Here is a 17,514-nt window from a genome sequence, read left to right as displayed (position 1 = left end):
ACTCCTCAGAAACAAGTTAAAATCCGTAATTCAGTCTTTCTTAATAATCTGCAAATAAACAAAGCAAATAAAATGTATTTTTTAATTAAAGCAAGTAGAAAACAGCTTACATTTTTAAGAAACAACAACAAAAAAGTATAGTTATGTTGTTTCATGCTCAAGATTATCCCTGGAGTCTAAGAACAGATCTAAATACCATTATCTTAAAAATTTCTGTAAACATAAATACCCCTACTCCACCAAACTGCACTACTGCACAAAACAGCAATTTTTTTTCTACACCAAAGATGATTTTTTTGTACTTCACTAGGGAAATGAATAAAGTATGAGGATGCTCTATAAAACAAAACAGTTTTATAAAATTACTGAGCCTCACCTTGAAATTTACTGCAATATGACATGACCAACTAACTTTTCTACTGCGGGGGGGTAAGGGAGGGTGAGGGTGGACTCACCTTAATGAAGTTACAGATGGACAAGCTTGTCCATACAAACCCATCTGGCCACAAAGAGAATCTAAAAGTAAAGAAGAATTCATTATTAGATGCTTCAAAGTAAATTGATCTATAACTCAACTAAATACAATTTTAATTAAAATACTGAACAAAAATCAAAAGCTAAAGAAATCACCACTATTAAAACATGTATGAATGAAAAATATCCAGCAAGGTGCCTGAAAGCTACCATTATCCCTGAAAATGCCAGTATCTACACCCATATCACATCCCACACACACAACTAGTCTACAGTGGAAAGTGCTATCTTTATTGGTTTTGTATATAAAATGTCACAATACTTCATCTGAAGAAATAATAGTTGCAGTGCTTTAAAATCAGACAGTTCAGAGAAGAGTAGCACTTAAGTAAAAAGGGACTTGAGTAGTTCAGATTGATACATTACTAAGAGTTATTTTCTTCATTAAAACTTGGGGATAATACCATCTATCTAGTTTTATATATTAACCATTACAGACTTGTTTAGAATAAACAGATAAATGTATTTATTAGCATGACTATATAACAATGACAGAATACCAATCATTTTTACTAGGCACAAAGATAACCCACAAATGCCAAGGGTTAACAGGTACTACAAAAGACTGTTAGAGGTTAGGTACACAATGAGTAGAGTGTATGTGTGTGGTGAGATGTGAGCAACTGAAGTTACCCCAAAGTGCTCCAAACCATATCATAACCAAACAAGAACAGAGGATTCTATTTCTGGGGCTACAGTTAACTCACTGACAATACTGAAGCTTCAGTCTTTCTCCTCTGCTCAATAACTTAACCACAACATGTGGACCCAAAACCAAATCACGTGATCCAATAGAAAAATACCTTTCTTTCTCTAACTTATACAGTTATTTTCATGGAAAATATTGCAAAGATATACCAAATTAGATCATGTTATTTGTTCAAATCACCTTTATTGATACACATGAAATATTCAAAAATGTGAAAACACTATCCACTCCTAATATATTAAGCCCTTTCTTTTAATTACTTTTAAAGGTACTCACTAAACAAACATAGAATTAGCTTTCAGAGAGCTGAAGGGTTCTGAGCTTTAAATCTACACTCAGTTACATTTAGAAAACTAATAAGCCATTTCTCTAGATCAAGCAAAGCAAGAGAGTCTATCATACCCTTCAAAAGTAAAACGAACCTACCAGACTTTCTGAATGTCAGAAGGAATAAATACTGTAATATATGCACTGGAATTCTGGTTCCTAGTGGGTAATACAATTATTACAAATTATACAAATAATTTCCATCTATCTCACAATGACAGGCATGTGTCATAACTTGTCAATAAAAGGAAGCTATAGCCTCCAATATTAGAATTCATAAAGGAAAAATTACCTCCCTGATACCTAAAATCAGTCTAAAAAAACACTGCTACCTTCAAAAGAGAAAACAAAAAACAAAAAAGAAAACAGAAAAAAAATGTTTTTTGAGTCCCGGAACTTGCTCTGTAGTCAAGGCAAAATTCACAAAGATCCACCTGGCCTGTGCCTCCTGAGTGCTAGGATTAAAGGCATGTGGCACCACTGCCTGGTTGTCATTTCCACCCCATTCGTAGAAATCCTAATTTATTAATGTCAAGTGAAACCCACGCTGTCCGTTAATTAAAAGTTCTATCAGGTAAATTTGATATATAAGTTATTTCAGGCTTAGGGCAAAATCATCAGAAAGGTTTCACATCATTTTCAATCCTGCTCAACCCACTGTGGCTGACTGAGGAGTTCATTTCTAAATACAACCAAAAAGCAATAGATATCCACAGCTAAGTGTGAAAGCAGTTAAACAAATTGTAATCTTGTCATCCTTGATTCAGACCACTGAATGAACAAGAGACCTACATCAGGGCGTTCTCTTTGAACTGGCAGACACTCTGGATTTGGGGTAAGAACAACAAGCTGGGGATACCAACTGGAATTCTCTAGATACTCATTATTAGTTCCTAGACCCACACACGATTTTTTTTCTCTCAGAGATGTTTGTGAACTTGGGGAATAAAAATGCTACAGGCATAGTAAAAACTTGGTTCTAGTTCTACTGAGAAAGGTGGTAAGATTCAGTGACTACTGGAATGACAGTTCAGTGGACGAGCACATGTTCAGCAGGTTCAAGGCTACAGATCCAATTCCTCAGCACCACAATAATAAAACTAAGTTAAAGTGGTTTTAAAAACTGCCAGTAGAAACATAAGTGGCAGACCAAACCAAAGGGATATAATCTGGATTCATTCAAGAGGCACTCAGTCAATGGATTTCTGATCCAGACTAATTAAAGGGATGCATTCACAGTATTCTAAAACAGGGCATGATGGCACTACCATTCAGGAGGTGAAGGCCATATATTGAGTTCAAAGTCATCCTGGACATAGGAAGCCTCATCAGATAGAAAGGCCGGCAGGCAGCAGACAATCTGTCTGCCTGTGCCTGTCTGTCTGTCTCTGTCTCTCTTTGCCTTCCTCCACTGACAGCATTGGGGGGGGGGGAGGGAAGAAGGGAGAAAGTAAGGCTATTATAATTAAGGCATGACTCACTGGAGGGCAAAAAAAAAAAAAAAATTCTACCCTGTACTACTTCACTATGTACCTGTCTCTGTTCTGGAATTCTGGTTCCTAGTGTGTTAATACATGTCAAATAACTTCTATCTATCTCACAATGACTGGCATTATGTTTTGTACATAACTCCCCAAAACACTTGCTGAACTGATTTAAAAAAAAATTAGGTACATGTTTCAATGAATACAAAAGAACTGTGTATAAGAGGAAGATAAGAAAACCAAAAGAGTCAAGTGATGACAAAGTTAACAGGAGGAAGGTCAGGCACACTGGTTCATGCCTAAAACGATGACATTTGATGGCTGAAGCAAGAGGGACACTTCAAGGCTAGCCTAGCTACATAACAAATTCTAGTCAAATATCTGTGTTCTCTTTCCCTGCTACTGTGATAAATACAGACAAAAGAAACTTAAGGGATAAAGGTCTTAATTGTGGCTTAGTTAAAGGTATCATGATGGGGGTCAGAGTGACAGGAAGCCTGAAGCACCTGGTCACATGGCATCCACAATCAGAAAGCAGAGAATATGAGTAAGAGCCTACTTTTTTACCAGTTCCAAACTCCCAACACCACCCAAATAATAGCATAAGATAAATCTCCATATATAGGCATACAAAGAGGACTAATTCTAGATTCTGTTAAGTTGATAACTAATGCTAACCATTCCAGACTGCCTGGAAACCTGGTCTATATATAGTGAAGGCCCCACCTCAAAACAAAAAGGGGGCACAAGGAAGCTATGGTTTGGATAAAATTAAAAAAAAAAAACACAATTAAATGCAATGCAATGTGTAGACTCTGTCTGAATCTTGACTCAATTAAGGCATTGACTGTAAAAGGCATTTTAAAATAATCAGGAATTTGATTATGTACTGGAAATCAAATGACATCTATGAAATGCTGTTTGGGGAAAGGATGACCCACACCTAGAGAAATGGCTAAGTAGTTAAAGCACTTGCTGTGCAATTATGAGGACCAGTTTGAATCCACAGAACCCAGGAGGCATAATAGCTCCCCTGCTATAACTTCAGTGCTTACAAGAAAAACACAGGATTTCCATCAAGCAAACCTATGAAAGAATGCCAGGTTCAACTGAAAGACTGTGCCTTGATGGGTAAGGAGGAGAGTGACTAAGAAAGACTCAAGGTCAACACTGACCCTCCATTCATGTGTGCTTTCGAGTGTGTGAACGTGCGAGTGCGCACATACATACATACATACATACATACACACACACACACACACACACACACTGAGTCATCCCACATATATAAACATGAGTAGAAAAAATATTATAAATTATTATAATAATAGCATGTACAAGAAAATAAATCTAGTTTCTTCTCCCTTCCCTCCTCCCCCATACCCCATGGTCCTGCCCCTGCCCCTTGTCCCTTGCCCTCCTCTTTCTCTCAACACCAAATGGTGGATGACACAGTGTAGAAGGGCCCAGAGAACCAGAGGGCCCAGGATTTAGAGGCTGCCACAGCAGTCTTGGTCAAAGCCACCAGGCTAGTGGAGTATTTGGGAAGTACAACTGATCTTAATGTTAAGTGCTCCAAGGAGGTAGCCACTGACATTGAGGGGCCATCATCTTGGCCAAGTTTTTCATCATTCATGTACAGAGGCTACTGGGGAAACAAGACTGGTCAAGCCCCACACCGTTCCATGCAAGGTGATAGATAGGCCGCTGTGGCGCTGTATTGGCACTTCATATTCCTGCCCCCAGAGGCTCTGGCACTGTCTCTACCCCTGTGCCAAAGAAGCTACTGATGATGGCCATAGATGACTGCTGTACTTCAGCCAGGGGCTGCATTGCCACCACTTTTGATGCCATCTCCAAGATCTACTACAGCTACCTGACCCCTTGACCTCTGGAAATGGACTGTGTTCACTAAGTTTCCTTACCACAAATTCACTGATCATCTTGTGACAACCCACACCAGAGTCTCTGTTTTGAGGACCCAGGCTCTAGATATGGCTACCACATAAGAGTTTTTGTACTCCATGAAAATAAAGTGAATTAAGTCTATTTAAAAAAAAAAAAAAAAAAAAAAAAGACCATGAGTCTAGTATCATGGCACATGCCTTCATCCTAGCAGAGGCAGGCAGATCTCATTGAGTTTTGTGATCAGCCAGGGATACAAAGTAAAACACTATCTCAAAAAAATCTATTAGTAATAATAAGAAAATAAAAATAAAAACTAGTACATCAATACAAAAGAAAAGACACTTGACATATATGAAAAACTCCTAATTGTTGAACCTTAATAAATGAGGATTCATTTTATTTTATATACTGGGGGTGGGCAACAGTATGGAGGATCAAACACAAGATCCCACATGTCTGATAAACATTCTTTCACTAGGCTATATGTCTAAGACCTCTTACTTTTTATGTTCACACAGCATTTCACTAAATTGCCCAGGCTGGCCTTGAACTTATTCTGTAGCCTATCAAGTTAAGTCTGTGATCCTGCTGCCCACACCACCAGGCCTAACTTATATATTTTTTTTTTAAAGATTTATTTATTTACTATATGTAAATACTCCGTAGCTGTCTTCAGACACTCCAGAAGAGGGCGTCAGATCTCATTACAGATGGTTGTGAGCCACCATGTGGTTGCTGGGATTTGAACTCAGGACCTGTAGCAGAGCAGTCAGTGTTCTTAACCTCTGAGCCATCTCTCCAGCTCCCCTAACTTATATTTTATATACTTCTGCACATACTCAATAGAGCAGGAAGACTAAAGTCAATAGATACTATTTATTCAACTCCAGTATTTATACAATTAATTGTCTTTCTTTTAAATTTCAGGAAGCAAAAAATGAGTATTACCTCTGAGAAAATTGCATATATAATCAGAAAAAAATGGGTACTCATTTGATAGCTCTATTAAAAAGAATTTCTCTGAATCAACTCTAAGAAATTCTTGTAATTCAGTACAGGAGCTGAACATGAGCCAGGGTAGTGCCTCAGCTAAAAAGAAGTAAATACAGTCTCAAACTTCATTAGAAAGCTAGTATCCAAACAAAGAAGGGCAACAGCCTCCAAAACTCTTCACTGAGTTCAACTGGAGTACTGTGCTGCTTAAGCAGGGCATATTATGAGCGTTTACAAAGCTGAATGCTCAAAGGAAGATTCATAATACTAGTAAAGAATTTAGAAACCAAAAAGTAGGTAGTTGTGGTGGGGCACTATGAGGGCTGGGAAAGTGGATCGTTGAATTTGAGGTCTGCATGATCTATACCCCAAGTTTCAGAGCAGCCAGGACTGTGTAGCAATAAGACCCTATGTTCATCAAAAAAAAACCATGTCAAATGTAAAAAAAGAAGCTAGGTCTGTTAGCCTGAAGAAGAAAACATTTTCCAGCTTCACAGCTTAATTCTACTACATAGACTGAGAATATTATTTTCTAGGCTTTTCTGGCTGTTAATGAGTATTCAAAAAAGTGAGAAAAACATTGTATTTTTTTTTTCACTCCAAAAGACACAAAAATGTTCAATAATCTTAACTACTTTGTGAATGTACATTTAAAGGTGACAACTCAGTGATTTCCCACAATTACTTGCCAGGCTTCAAGTACTAAGGAAACAGCAATGAACATTTTAATATCCTGGTATATAGTTTGGGAAGCTTCTTTTCCTCTAACTCCATTATGACTCATCTCTTAAGTTTCTGATCAGTCTTTCAGCCTAAGATGCCCATATCTCATCCAATTCCAAATATTATCTGTTATATGAAGCTTTCTTCATCAGTGGAGGCAAAATCATTACTTCCTGGTAAATCCATGGCTCTTTAGCTATACCTGCCACTGGGATCAAACTGCTTTTAACTGCCATCTCACAATTCCTTATATACACAGTACTCAAATTGTCCATTAAGATAGTAATTTTTAAATACTTGAAGAGTTAACTTGTAGAAAAAAAGAGAGAGACTTCGGGCTCTACTGTTCCACAGAGGAAAAAGGATTAGTTAGTAGAACATTTTGCTTCATTTGGTGCCTAAATGTGCAGGTCACATACCCTTTTTTATTTTCAGACATGGTCTTAAATCTGGCATCCCTACTAGCATTCAACTCACTATGTATACAACAGGCTGACCTTTACAGCAAACTTCCTGCCTCCGCCTCCCTTCCTGAATTAAAACACTCAGTACCTCGCCATATTGGCTACCTTTCAACTACCACTGATGACAGGCGCGGGGAGAGTAAGGTAAATGGCCATACCTTAAGTGTTCTAGTAGGAAAGTTCAATTGTATGAATGACTAACTCAATATTCTAGGAACTAGGATTTATTTATCTCTCATCCTAGAAGAAAGGTAACTTGATACACACTATTTTTAGCAATATTAACATTCTTAAAATTAGTTGCCAGGTAATGGTGGCTTAAGCCTTTAATCCCAGCACTCAGGAAGCAGAGGCAGGTGAATCTTTGTGAGTTTAGTTTAAGGTCAGCCTGGTCTGCACATCTAGGGCTAAACAGAGAAACCCTATCTCAAAAAACAAAAATTAAGATGAAATACGAAGTAACTTTTTATGTACTACTTTACCGAATAAGTAAAAAAATCCCTATAACACTTTCTGCACAGTAAGTCACTTGCCATTTAATAGACCCAATGGTGGTCCCATCAGACTATATCACCAATAACATCACAGCCATCAATGTTTGCATAAGCACACTGACTGTCCCCAGTGACAAAGTCATTTAACATTTCTCAGAATGTGTCCCTTTCATTAGGTAACAGAACTGCAGAAAGGATAAAAACAGAAAGACATTGTCTCTATCCTTAAGAGAAAAGGTAAGGATCTTTGGGGGGGGGGAGGGTACAGTTTAGCTTTTAAAGCAGGATCTTACTACTTGCAATCCTACCTCTACTAGAGTACAATTTCTTAAATCATGGTATCAATGCAAACCTGGTAACCTCCCATAAATCAGAATGCTTAAATCATCTCTCTCTCTCTCAGTAACAAATGTTCATTAGACGATCAAGCCTTGAAGCACATACCAAAATGCAAGCACTTAGGATACTGAAGCAGAAGGCCTGTGGGCTGAAGACTATCCTGGGCTCTACCAAGATCTTGTCTCAAAAACAGGGAAGGGGGTGATGACGAAGAAATGCTCCTTAAGGGCATCTTGGGGTTTTTTATGTTCATTATTTATGGGTGTGGAGTGTGTGCATGGTAATTTTCAGAAATTGGTTCTCTCCTACTTTCTATTCCTTGTGGGTTTGGAGGATCAAACTCAGGTTGCCAAGCTTGGAGAAAATTGTCTTTACCCGCTGAGCCACCCGATAGGTTCAAGGACATGCCTTGCATCAATGGTTCTCAGCATTTTATTGTAAATAACCACGAGGCCACCAGCTCTTCTTAATAATAAGCCATTCTTCCACACGCTGAATGCATTAAGTTCTTCAAACAAACATGCTAAAACATTGCTTTTCTAAGTAAAACTAGTCATCAGAAGCAATCAGAGGCACCACTATTACTAAAAGGACAGCTCTGTAATATCTCTCAAACTAAGCGGTCTTTGCTGGTATGGACCCTGTCTTTCACTTGTCTGAACATAAACAGAAAGAAAATAAATGACCAGTCAAATAAGAGAAATTAATTAATTCAATGTCCCTGGATTTAAAACATTACCTTAAACATTAACAATTTTGTTTTTCCTATTAAAAATCTGCCAGAGAATGAAAGCAGGTAAATAAATTCTTAGGTCTCAAACTAAACTACCATTTCGGATAATTTAACTGAGAAATAACTGTTGTAAGTAAACCTAGGATTTTTAGTTTGCTTCTGATGGAAAAAATTTCTTCAAATGAACAAAATCTAATGCAAAGAAAACCTTAAATCACCTAACTAACCTTAAATCACCACTCACAACTTGACCCATAATGCTACAATCAAGTCATTTATCAAATCAAATCATCTGTATAACTTCTTAGCAAATACTTCAACAGCACCAAGCATTTAAATTGATCTTCAAAAGAGTTACTTTTCAATTCATTATGTGAACCATAAAAATCAAATTTTCTGAATGAAACATGTTCACTGTATAAAGATTCATAAAAAGACATTTGAAATTACCCACTGTCATGCTTTTCTCCCAGTCTGTATTTTGTTGTTGTTTTGATTTCTATTCAGTAAAACTTCCTTGTACACTATCAGTCTTCTTAACCACCAGGCAACAGACAACAGGTCTCACTCTATGACAATAACCTAGATGGATACCTGCATTAGAAACATATCATGTATAATTTCTCTAAAATTTATTAGCATATACTTCCATTCTGAGAGAAAGGGTGAGAGACCTAACTGCTACTTAGCAATCCTTAAATTCCCATTCTGATTCTTCCCTGTCTCACCTCCAGAATACTAAGAGCAGAAATGGAGACTCAAGAAAGAATGCTTCCAATGACTAAAAATAGACCTAATTTAACAAGAGCTTATACCTGCTAGTCTTACATGAAGCTTTACAGTATTATAGATACAAAAAAGGTCTGACCATTTGGGATCTCCATGGCCTTTTACTTTCATGTCAAAAACCTAGTCCAAGTTGGGCAGTGGTGGCGCACGCCTTTAGTCCCAGCACTTGGGAGGCAGAGGCAGGCGGATTTCTGAGTTCGAGGCCAGCCTGGTCTACAGAGTGAGTTCCAGGATCGCCAAGGCTATACAGAGAAACCCCGTCTCAAAACAAACAAACAAACAAACAAACAAACAAACAAACAAAAACCTAGTCTGTTCCTCACTATAACTTAGTTTTCTACTTTAAAAACAAATAAACAAAAAACAAAAAAAACCCAGGAATACAGAAAATGGGTTCCAGTGTCAGCTCTGCTAATAGTAATTAAGTGACACTCTCGTCAATTAACTTCATGGGTTACCCTACCTGTTATCACAGGGCTGTTATAAGCCCCAAAAGCCAACATCAATCATCATCCAAATGTAAGGTGGAAATATTTCAAAAATACACGTACTCTAACTAATATGACACATGATTTTCTGACATACCAAGTATTTCTGATGGTGTTTGCTACCCATTTATAAATAAAACCACCAATCTATCTCATACCTTACCTGTCTGTGAAGTATTACAGATTCACATATCCAAGGAAAACAGCCAACACCACTCCCTACATTGTACCCTACCTTTATTCTAAGAATCAACCTACCCTTGTTATGTGTTAACAGCTATAACTATAGCTCATTCCCAAAAGACCTAAAAACCAAGCAACAGAAACTTTATTTTAATAATAATCACCCAAAATCTAGAATGTAAACAATAATCTATTTCTCTCATACTATAACCTCCTCCCAAGTTTACTTCTGTAAACAAACAAAATATGACACCTGTTACTGAATGACAGCAGTCTTGCCCCCTAGTGCATTTCTCTCACAAATCTCACAGCTAGCAGTAGAAACTACTATCTATTGGTAGTTTAAACCTAAGGTCAGATCTCAGCATTTAGGCAAAAGTAGATTCCAATCTCTGTGGTTTTTAATATGTATACACCAGCACTAAACTTTCATTCTAACTGATCCTACTCCACTAAGCAGGACTCTTACTGGCTGGGAAGAATTCAGTTGTAGCTCTTAGCTTTTTGCTCCAGATGAAAATTTTGACTGAAAGTCAGTTGACTAAGTAAGAAGTCCCTTTAGATACAGTCATCAAGAAATAATGCTCAACTCTTCAATGAGTTCAAGACTCTCCACTACAAAGGACTTGAAAATAATGAAAAACAGGATAGGCAGTTGGTGATACTCTAAAAACTCTCTTGGACTATATTCTATTACACTTACTTACTGTGTGTATGTGGGGGAGAATGCAGGCATGCCACTGTGCCTTCACAATGGCCAGAGGACATTTTGTGGAAATCAGTTGTCTCCTTCCAGCGTGTACGTGTGTTCTGGGGACCAAATTCAAGTCATAAAGCTTGGCAGCAAGCACCTTTACTGACTAAGCTACCTCATCAGCTCTTTCTTTTTTTAGACTTATTGTATTCATATACTTGTCTATGTGGGTGTGTGGAAACATGTGCATGCACAAGTTTGGGGCTTAACCTCAAGAAGAGGCCAGAAGAGAGTGTTGATCCCTTGAAGTTGGAGTAAAGGCATATGCAGCTTGTTACATGGGCGCTAGAATCCAAACCCTAGTCCTCATAAATGCAGAGCAAGCACACTTAATCTCTGAGCTACTTGTCAGCTAAGACTATAGTCTAAAAAGGGTATCAGAGTAAACATTCTATCTTATTGAAGAATAAGTGTTATGGTGTTTGGCAACGTAAGTCATTTGTTTTGACCTGATTGTACAAGAATATTCAACAGTTTGAAAAAATATCCAATTCTCATATATCAAATAGAATAGCAGCTAAAGGTACCTATCAACAAAAGGTTACTTAAAATAAGTAGAGTGCCATTGTTATAAATATAAATAAGTACAACATCTGGTTCCTTGCAACAAAGCTATTTCCATAACCCAACAGATGGCCCACAGTAATAATGCTTTGCTGATCTTGTTATAACAAATTCTATTAAATCAAAAATCCTGTACAGCGGATGCCCTTCCCAATTTCAGTATAAGTCAATCCTTTCAGCTAAAACACTGTACTTCAGTTCTTTTTGTATACCGAAATACAGTTATGCCAACTCCGATGGTCAAACTTTTTGAAAGTTATTATGAAGTGCCATTGTAATGTATTCCTGAGTTCTGAGGAAGAGGTAGAGTATCCCCCTGTGAGACTGAAAAGGTAACTGTTCAAACAGAAACAAAATCCAAGTTAAGAGAAGACTGCAGAGGGAGGTACAACTCTGGCTCTCAAGCTGAAGCTTCTGAATAGTATCAATGAGGGAAAGCTACAGGACAGAAAACACCAACAGTGAAGAGCACTGTAAGTATGTGGTTGTTAGCTGAGAAACTGTTAGGACAAACAAAACAAAACACACTGATATCTAAATATCTACCTTGTTTTAGGCCCACATTAAAAGAAATGCTCATGCAATGTCAAGTAATGTTTCACTGTTTCTCCAACTGTATTCAAATCCTTTCTTCATATTCTAGTCCTGTTCTTCCTTGACACAGTTTATTAATTCATAATCAGTGAGCAAAACAGTGAAGTAATTAATTCTGAGTTCTGAAAACAGACAGTGAAACTTCAAAAGTTGGTTACTTCCATCCCTAGCTAAGTACCCATAGGCAATGTCTCACCTTTCAGTGTCTGTTTCCTCATCTGTGAAAATTTGATAATAAAATCTACTACATAGAGATAGTTTTAGTAACCACATAATGAATGTATTCTGAACACTTTGTTGCTAAAATAAGATCTCAAAATGTTAGTTATTATTTTTTATGTTATGTTTTTATATTTTTTTATGTTAGTTATTATTAACATTACCTGACCACCACTGAAGTTCTAAAGGACAGAAATATAAAATCTCTTGTTTAAACAGAGTAAACAAATAATAAAATTCTGCTAAGTCTTCACTAAGTCCCAAAGAGTCATAAAAATTTAGTAATTCCCAGGTTGAGTGTGGCGGCTCATCTCTTTACTATATTCCAACACTTAAAAGATAGAGGCAGAGAATAATTTCAAGGGCAGCCTTGCCTACAATCCAAGTTCAAGGATAGCCAGAGAAGACGCAACAGAACTTTTTTGTTTTGGTTTGGTTTGGGGTTTTGTTTTGAAAGAGGAGACACTAAAAAGAAAAAATGAAGCTGGGCCTTCAATCTCAGCACTTGGGAGGCAGAGGCAGGTGGATTTCTGAGTTCGAGGCCAGCCTGGTCTACAGACAGGACAGCCAGGGCTACGCAGAGAAAAACAAAACAAAACAACCCAAAACAAAAATAAATAAATAAATAATAAGGAAAAAAAGAAAAAATGAGGTGATTTCCCAAGTGATATGGATTTCCCGGTCCCCTTGATTCTCCAGGAATTTACATAGAGATCCTTTAAGTAGCAAAGGGTGGTGGAATTGGCAAAAGTAAGTAACAATGGCATCTGCTCCAGCATTTCAAGTGCAATCCTAGGTCACCTAATGTAACTTTTCATCTTACACCTGTTTTTCCTACACCACAGGTCTGCTATGTGATCAAATGGGATGTTTGAAAACACACATACATCATGAAATCTTACACGTGCTTAATGACCAACTATGACTTGCTTACCTTCTGATCCCTAATGCATAGTAGAGCGCAGTAGAGTTTATAAATGAAAAATTAAGCCAAAGTTGGTGGAGTGAATTTGGTAGAGTGAAGGGTTTAAATGAATTAAGAATGGATAAAAGCATATTTATCCACACTGTAGAATATCTGACAATAAAAGGGACTGAGACACTAACACATACACTGGTAACAACAACCCCTTAAAACAAGGGCAAATTTAGACACAAAAGACTGTCAACATGATATAGTGTGATCCTTAGGGTTATGAAGGGGAATGCCTTAAATTGAGGTCTCAGGAGGCAGAGGAAGACAGATTTCTGAATTTGAAGCCAGTGGTCTGCATAGAGGGTTCCAAAACAGTCAGAACCCTTTTTCAAAAAGGAAAAAAGAAAAGGAAAGAAAAAACAAACAAAAAAAAAGAACTTTCTTCAAAACACTAGTTTTTTTGTTGTTTGTTTTTTAAAGATTTTATTATATATATGAGTACACTGTAGCTGTCTTCAGACACAACAGAAGAGGGCATCAGATCCCATTACAGATGGCTGTGAACCACCATGTGGTTGCTGGGATTTGAACTCAGAACCTCTGGAAAAGCAATCATTGCTCTTAACTGCTGAGCCATCTCTCCAGCCCCATTGTTGCTTTGATAGTTTTTCACTGGATAGCCCTAACTGTCCTGGAACTCCTATATAAACCAGGCTGGACTGGAACTTAGAGATACTCCTACTCCTCTGCTTCCCAAGTACTGGGATAAAAGGCATAGAACACTAGTTTCTTTTCTCAAAACAAATCCGTTTTTGATCACTGAATAACTCTAATATGATCAATAATAATAATACCAGAGGAATATTAAATGATGTCCAAAAAGAACCAGAGTGGCCCCTGGTTCTGGAAAGACTCAATGCAACAGTATAGGGGAATACCAGAACAGGGAAGGAGTTGATGGAGGAACAGGGGGAGGGAAGAGGGCTTATGGGACTTGCGGGGAGTGGGGACCCAGAAAATGGGAAATCATTTGAAATGTAAATAAATACATCGAATAAAAAATAATAATAATACCACCAGAGGAAACCTTAACCAGCATGAAATCTCTACAGATCTGCAAAAACCTAATTTGTCATCTGTTACCTTTCTTTTAAAATTCCTTCTGGTCTAGTTCAACCATCTTTGCATTAAGGTTGCAGTCTGTGAATTTTAAAACTGAATTAAATATTATCAACAATCCTACCTTGTAGAAAATCTTCCTATTCTTGGCTTCTATGACAGAAATTACTTCTTGGTTCTTCTCAGAATGCTTTATTTTCCTATTAGCCTACTGTAAAACCCCAAATTCCCCAGGTTTCCCTCACCATACAATATCCCCCCCTCCTGAAAAACATGTATTCGAGTGTTTTCCTACCACTTACAGGCCCATCACTGCAAACCCACAGCTCACCTGATCACCCACTGTAGATGATAATTAAATGATAGGAACACGCCCTAAGGCACTTTCTGATTCTAAGACCTTAAGATGAAGACTTAATAAATTAAATATATGTAAGAGCTTACAACAATTCTGGGAATACTATATAAAACATTCAATAAATTAACAACCAATTTCTTATGTCAGACTATTATTCCTAAAACTCTCCAAGAATAATCTAGTCAGGTTCCCATTTTCTGCACACTCAGCTGACATAGAGACCTTCAGATACATCCTTTCACTGTCTTAAGAAAGCTCTAGGCAGCCTACCAAACCAAATCCTCTTTCCTGACAGATCCTCAGCCAAGGTACCCTGGCCAACCTTGTAAGTACACATATTATTCACCAATGCAATGCTCTGTGACAATCTCTGTAATCTCCTAAACACACTTGCCACCTCGCCTTTTTTATGAAAATTCCTTTTTCACACCACTTCACTGAACTATTTCAAACATAAGTCTGCTGTTATTTAGTACACACAAATGATGTATAAAACTGCTTCTCCATAAGTAGAGACAACTTCTACTCCTTTTCAACAGAAGTTGAAGCTTTCAGACACCAGTATTTTAGTCCTTGTCTCTTTATATATCTTATTTCACAGCACTGGATTTTACAGAAGTATACAAATGCTGACTGCCCTGCTATAAAAATGTGCCTCAGAGAATAGCAGAACATTCTATTTTTCGCAGCCCCACCCATACTTAGCTAGAATCTGTATTTCAATACTTTTATTCTACACAGAAGGAAAAGGAAGAATATGCTGACACTTGTATCAGATAAAAGGGGGAAAAGCACTATAAAAATACATTTTAAGGCTACAATGTAGGCAGTTACAGCAGTAACACAGCCTGTAATTTCAGTACTTGGGAGGTGAAGGTAAGATCAAAAGTTCAAGGCCAACCCTCACCACACTGAATTAGAAGTCAGCCTGGTCTACATAAGACTGTCTAAACTTAAAATGAAAACAGGAAAAACTTCAGTTTGAAAAACAAGAGAATACTGGAAATGTTCACATCGAAAGAGTGACTTCGAAACAGTAAATTTTATTTCACCCAAACTAATAAACTGAAAGCCAAAATAAACATTCTTGACCTCATCCACAAAACACCTAATAAAGGCATGAGAAACTCCCCAGCAGCACAAAACAGAGAACAAGATCTACCTCAATTCCAATACAAAACCAAACAGGGAAGAGCTTCAAGTTCATCTTAAAAAAAAAAAAAAAAACTCAAAAATTAAATCATATCTACATATCTCTTCCTATCATAAAGATGGGAATCACTTGGGGGAAAAAGGCAGCTATCATTTTCTCCATAAATACTATGGTTTAAAAAGACTTAAAAGCATCTGTCACTGCTAGTGTAAAGAGAGCAATCTGGGGTCTCCAAAGAGCGAAACACAGAAAGATGTAAACGTTAACCTGAAAGAGATATTAAAGGGAGGTGGGAAGGGAGACACGTATTTCAAAACAGTGTTTAAAAACAGAGCCCAATAGTACCTAGTGCATTTTAGAAACATGGAATAAAAGAACTTTCTTATGAAAAAGCAGCAAAGCGGGACTACCTAGTCCTTCTACCAGAGAAAACTCTACCTACATTATGCCCAATAGAGCATGCATGCTTTCTCACTAGGGAACAAAACACATGGAAAAACTAAAGGCAAATAAATAGTGAAAGGCGTAAAGAAGCCCACCAGTTTCGAGCGCCCAGATGCGACTCACTCAGAAATCGAGCAACAACTTGAGCCCTGCATCAACACAGACTAGAAAATGCTAGGCCACAGTGACACAAGAAAGTAGAATAGAGAAAGGAAAACCGTACACAGCAAACCATCAGTAGCAAGCGCTTGCTCTCTGGAGGATTAAGCAGTAGAGAAAAGAGCAAGAGCTACTGGAGCTGAAAAGATGTCAATAAACTAAGGTCTGGTATGTCCCCTACTAGTCTCAATTTCGTGAGAGTACAACGCTTGATTCTTCCATCAAACAACAGTCATCCTCAGCAAAACAAACTGACCTTAACACCTTCCCCGCTGCCCGTAAGAAACCACGGGGTGGAGGGGAGTAAAGCATGGAGGGGAAAAAACATCTTGACCAACTGCAAAAATGGAGGGGGTGGGAGGGACGGGGCACTACCACGTGGGCAGGATGCAACACACGCAGGACAGCGGCAACACGTCCGCATGCGAAGGCTGCCTTTGCCCCAGTGCCAGAGAAAGACCCGGGGACGGGATGGGAGAGAAGGTGGGACCCTCGCCCCAGCCTTCTCAGCCCCGCAGGGCTCCCGCGACCCACGAGGCACTGGCCGCTGTCCCGGCAGAATAGCGCCTGGGGGGCGAGGGGGAGAACGCCGCATCGCGCCGGGAACAGGACGAGCCCGGGCCAGGTGCAGGTCACGGCGCGACGAGGGCGCGACTGTCGCGGTCCTCCGCGGCCCCGGCATCCGCGGCGCGGGCCCACCTGGGGGAGGGGCGGGCGCGAGCGGCGTTGGGCTGAGGGGCAGCAGCAGCTGAGGAGTGGCGCCGCGGGCGAGGGAGGGCCGCCACCCGGCCGGGCCAGCCTGGCGCCCACCGCGGGCCACTGGGAGCTTGCGCCGAGGACAGCGAGCGCCGCTCGCCCGGAGCAGCCCCCGCCCGCGTCCCGGGAGATGCCCAGCCCCGCCTCCCCGCCCGCCGCCCCAGCCCCGACGAGACCCTGGCGACGCGTGCTCACCTCAGGCTGCGCAGGCCGGAACGGCCCGGCCGAGCCCCCGGCCGCTGCGTGCGTCTCCGTTCCCCGCGAAAGGTTTCTACGACGCCCTCAGAGAGTGGCCCAGGCCCGGAACGGC

At 39.2% G+C, this 17,514-nt stretch overlaps 1 protein-coding gene across 2 annotated transcripts in view; it reads right to left on the bottom strand.

Annotated features, from left to right (window-relative positions):
* The window catches only part of Foxj3 (forkhead box J3), a 77,985-nt gene extending 60,499 nt beyond the window's left edge, over nt 1–17,486 (bottom strand). For both annotated transcript variants that reach the window (XM_052177212.1, XM_052177213.1), the window contains exons 1-2: nt 17,400–17,486; nt 456–516 (exon numbers count right to left, since the gene is read on the bottom strand). In XM_052177212.1, coding sequence (XP_052033172.1) covers nt 456–499 — 44 coding nt within the window. In that variant the 5' untranslated portion in view covers nt 500–516; nt 17,400–17,486. The remainder of the gene's footprint in view (nt 1–455; nt 517–17,399) is intronic.
* Between the last annotated feature and the right edge of the window lie 28 nt (nt 17,487–17,514).

Source organism: Apodemus sylvaticus, chromosome 3 (assembly GCF_947179515.1).
Source record: "Apodemus sylvaticus chromosome 3, mApoSyl1.1, whole genome shotgun sequence".
In the NCBI taxonomy this organism is placed as follows: Eukaryota; Metazoa; Chordata; class Mammalia; order Rodentia; family Muridae; genus Apodemus; species Apodemus sylvaticus.
This window is presented reverse-complemented; position numbering and strand designations above follow the sequence as displayed.